Below are 4,976 nucleotides of genomic sequence, written 5' to 3' on the forward strand. Positions count from 1 at the left end.
CTCTAGTTATGTGACATCATTATTATTATTATCATTAAGGCGGCGAGCTGGCAGAAACGTTAGCACACCGGGCGAATGCTTAGCGGTATTTCATCTGCCGTTACGTTCTGTGTTCAAATTCCGCCGAGGTCGCCTTTGCCTTTCATCCTTTCGGGGTGGTCGATTAAATAAGTACCAGTTATGCACTGGGGTTAATTTAATCGACTTAATTTGTTTGTCTGTCCTTGTTTGTCCTCTCTGTGTTTAGCCCCTTGTGGGTAGTAAAGAAATAGGTATTTCATCCGCCGTTACATTCTGAGTTCAAATTCCGCCGAAATCGACTTTGCTTTTCATCCACAAAAATAAATAATGCCTAGAGTAGTTCTGACTACAATTATTATTATTATTTATTATTATTAAGGCGACGTGCTGGCAGATTCGTTAGCGCGCTGGACGAATGCTTAGCAGTATTTCGCTCGTCGCTGTTCTGAGTTCAAATTCCGTTGAGGTCGATTTTGCCTTTCATCCTTTCAGGGGGCGATAAAATAAGTACCAGTTGAACACAGGGGTGGATGTAATCGACTCATCCCACCTCCCCCTCCCCCAAGCTGCCCTTGTGACAAAAAATTGAAATAATAATAATAATTATTATTTATAGTAATTTAATTTTGTCTTATTTTTATATTTTTCAGAAAATGACAGTGCGATGAAAAACGACACGGAAGTGGCACTTCGCCTGCCGCATCCAGCTCTCTGTCAGCTTGACTACCATTATTGCAAGGCCAGTGATCTGCTCGCTGACACTACCAACACGAGCAACACCAGTGGTGGGTCTAACCACCGAGTTATGAAGAGGAAGCTTCGTGACTTCGTAGACAGCTACAGAGAAGAAGAATTTTACCTTGAACGTCCAGCACCGAAACGTGTCTCACCGTTTCTAAACACGCCCAAACAACGCAAGGACGAACGCAAGCGAATTGTTCGTTTGTCCGTACATAAACTGCGGGCAATGGAAGACCCGGAGAACTTTCTACGGAAGTCCGTCCTAATCAACAACGTGCTCCGTCGACTTCACCAGGAAATCCGTGAAGAGAAACGAGGCAATACACGTTTTAGTGGAAGTCTCGGCTTGGCTTCTGCCGGTTATCCGTACTACAGACCTCGAAGAATCGATTACGATATGCTTGGTAACAGTTACTTGCCAACACCAGCTGCTTTTCTCTTTGATGAGCCGTGTTTCCCGACTGAAACCGAAAAAATTACCGACGACATGACCGACTCACTGGTACGAAGTCTTGAGGCCAGTACGCCTCCACCTTCGCCACCATCGTCTCCAGCTGCAGTTAACCATTTAACGACGACGACGACGGCGGCGGTGACGGGGGTGAATATCACTACCACCAGTCTTGTCACTCCTATTACCGCCACTACTACTAGTACTACCACCACAACTGGTAGCAGCAGTAGTACTACTACGACTAACAACACTTCTATTATTTCTACTACTACTACTACTACTACTGTTACTACTTCTACCGCCACCCCAACTAACAATACCGCGACTACGACGACGACGACGACGACGGGTGCAACTAATACAACGTCGTCGAATTCGCTGCCCGGTAACGTTAGTAGTAATAATCATATATGTAGTAGTAGTAGTGGTAGTAACGGCAGTAGCAACTTGTGTGTGAATAACACTAATACTAACAATGACAATAATAATAATTACAACATTATCAATTTTAACACCTACAATAACAACAACAACAACAGCATACACCACAACAACTTTAGTACTTCAAATTTTCTAACCAGTAGCCATGTTGGTTTTACATCATTTGCAACGACTCCACCTACCGGTTTACCGGATTATCGGAATACCGGAATAACTAGTGCCGGAATTACGGTACAAGAGAAGCAATTATCAGTTGATATGGACGTGGTATTTAATAATTTAATCAGAGCTTTAGGCGAAACTTAGCGAAATTGATAAATAAATACATTTATATATATATATATATATGTATGTATGTGTGTATTATATAATATATATATATATATATATAAAATTTTAAAAGGTAATAAGATAAAAATATATATATATAATGCATAGAGACTATATTTAAAGTAATGAATGAGATTTGAGAGAGAGAGAGAGAGAGAGAGAGAGAGAAAAAAAAAAGGTTAAGAGAAATTGTATGTCAAGTGTACAAAGAGCAACAAAAAAAAAATTGGATGAGCGAACGTGAAAAAGGAAAGGGAATGGTTTGAATGAATAGTGTCAAAATTCAAAGTAAAATTTAAAATATATATATATATATATATCAATAAAAACTTATATTTCAATTATATATTAAAAAATATGAGAATTGTCTTGTTTATTTTGCTTTTGTTGCTGTTTTTTTTTTTTTTTTTTTTTCTTTTTCTTTTGGTCTATTTTTGGTAAAAGAGGAGTAAAAAGCTTATCAACAAAGGAATAGATTTGAATATATCAATTGCAAACAGGTCGCTGATAAGAGGTTTCGAAAAAGGTATACGTTCACAGCAGCGTACTTGTTTCAAAGATAGGTCTGCACACTGTGTTTGTTTGTGTACACGAATATGCATACGCATTTTCATCGAATTTTGGAGTACGTGATAAGAGGTTTCGAAAAAGGTATACGTTCACAGCAGCGTACTTGTTTCAAAGATAGGTCTGCACACTGTGTTTGTTTGTGTACACGAATATGCATACGCATTTTCATCGAATTTTGGAGTACGTGATAAGAGGTTTCGAAAAAGGTATACGTTCACAGCAGCGTACTTGTTTCAAAGATAGGTCTGCACACTGTGTTTGTTGTGTACACGAATATGCATACGCATTTTCATCGAATTTTGGAGTACGTGATAAGAGGTTCGAAAAAGGTATACGTTCACAGCAGCGTACTTGTTTCAAAGATAGGTCTGCACACTGTGTTTGTTTGTGTACGCGAATATGCATACGCATTTTCATCGAATTTTGGAGTACGTGATAAGAGGTTTCGAAAAAGGTATACGTTCACACAGCAGCGTACTTGTTCAAAGATAGGTCTGCACACTGTTTGTTTGTGTACACGAATATGCATACGCATTTTTATCGAATTTTGGAGTACGTGATAAGAGGTTTCGAAAAAGGTATACGTTCACACAGCAGCGTACTTGTTTCAAAGATAGGTCTGCACACTGTGTTTGTTTGTGTACACGAATATGCATACGCATTTTCATCGAATTTTGGAGTACGTGATAAGAGGTTTCGAAAAAGGTATACGTTCACAGCAGCGTACTTGTTTCAAAGATAGGTCTGCACACTGTGTTTGTTTGTGTACACGAATATGCATACGCATTTTCATCGAATTTTGGAGTACGTGATAAGAGGTTTCGAAAAAGGTATACGTTCACAGCAGCGTACTTGTTTCAAAGATAGGTCTGCACACTGTGTTTGTTTGTGTACACGAATATGCATACGCATTTTCATCGAATTTTGGAGTACGTGATAAGAGGTTTCGAAAAAGGTATACGTTCACAGCAGCGTACTTGTTTCAAAGATAGGTCTGCACACTGTGTTTGTTTGTGTACACGAATATGCATACGCATTTTCATCGAATTTTGGAGTACGTGCTTCAGTAATAAGCAAATATGTTCGACAAAGGTATGTGTGCGTTTGTATGTAGCGTGTACAGAATTGAAGCTGGAAATGCACTTGAGTTTTCAATGAGGTTTATTTACATAAAAAAACAACCGGTTTCACAATTTTAAGATTATCGAAAATAGTATAAATGGATGGACGTGGGAGCTATACCACTTATTCGCGCCTCTGTTGACTAAGATATAAAAAATGCATGTATACACTACTAGCAGTATCGCCCGGCGTTGCTCGGGTTTGTAAGGGAAATAACTATATTAGCATTTTCAGAGAGTTATAGCCAAAAAATAGCAAAAAAAGCATTAAAAATGGAAAAAAAAAATTATTGTAAATTTTTTTTAAATCGTTGACTCATCGTAGACATTTTTAGAGAGTTACTTCCCTTAAATAATAGCGAAAAAAATGCATTAAAATGGGAAAAAATGATGGTAATTTCTTTTTTTAATCGTAGACTCATCGTAGACGCGCGCTAATACCCAGAAGGGCTCGATGTGAATCACGACTATAAGATACCCGGTTTTGGTTAAACTGCACTGCAAAATGTGGGAGTAGTTAGGAATCTAAATCGTAGGAGACAGACAGCACACAACTTGACTTTTATATATAAAGATATACTCACACATATATACTTGTATGAGTTTAGAATATTCATCGGTGACATTGGGTCGAAAGCATATTTTGCAGGAAGCCAAGTTGGTCAAGGCAACATTAGACGAAGGAAAAATTTTATATTTTTCAAAGAAATAGATAATAAATTATATAAAAGCCAGTTTTTTTTTTCATTCAGTTACTATAATGTGCGGAAGTCTAAGACTTCAGAATAAACCAGTGACCTGGCAGAATCGTTATAGCACGTCGGGCAAAATGCTTCTGCGGCCATGCTGGAGCACTGCCTTTAGTCGAACAGGTCGACCCCAGGACTTATTCTTTGTAAGCCTAGTACTTATTCTATCGATATATTTTGCCGAACCGCTAAGTTACGGGGATGTAAACACACCAACATCGGTTGTCAAACGATGGTTGGGGAACAACAAAGACGGGCTTCTTTATACCAAATCCATTTTATACGACGGGCTTCTTTATACCAAATCCACTCACAAGGCTTTCGTCGACCCGAGGCAATTGTAGAAGACACTTGCCCAAGGTGCCACACAGTGGGACTGAACATGGTTAGGAAGCAAGCTTCTTGCCACACAGCCACGCCTGCGCCTAATCAGTATTATGGATATACTTTACAAGATTAGCGTCGGGTTTAGCAAGGCATTTGTGAAATCAATGCAAACCTTCGCATCAATATGTTTCCCACAGAAAGAAGAGTTGAAAACAGTAATGA

The 4,976-nt window shown here is 38.7% G+C and overlaps 1 protein-coding gene across 1 annotated transcript; it reads left to right on the top strand.

The window, feature by feature from the left end:
- Positions 1-665: 665 nt before the first annotated feature.
- Positions 666-2,300, top strand: LOC115213506 (cell wall protein DAN4). Its single transcript, XM_029782515.2, has one exon. The coding sequence runs from the start codon at positions 686-688 to the stop codon at positions 1,961-1,963; it is 1,278 nt and encodes a 425-aa protein (XP_029638375.1). The 5' UTR covers positions 666-685; the 3' UTR covers positions 1,964-2,300.
- The last annotated feature ends 2,676 nt before the right edge of the window (positions 2,301-4,976 follow it).

This window comes from Octopus sinensis, linkage group LG6 (assembly GCF_006345805.1).
Source record: "Octopus sinensis linkage group LG6, ASM634580v1, whole genome shotgun sequence".
NCBI lineage: Eukaryota > Metazoa > Mollusca > Cephalopoda > Octopoda > Octopodidae > Octopus > Octopus sinensis.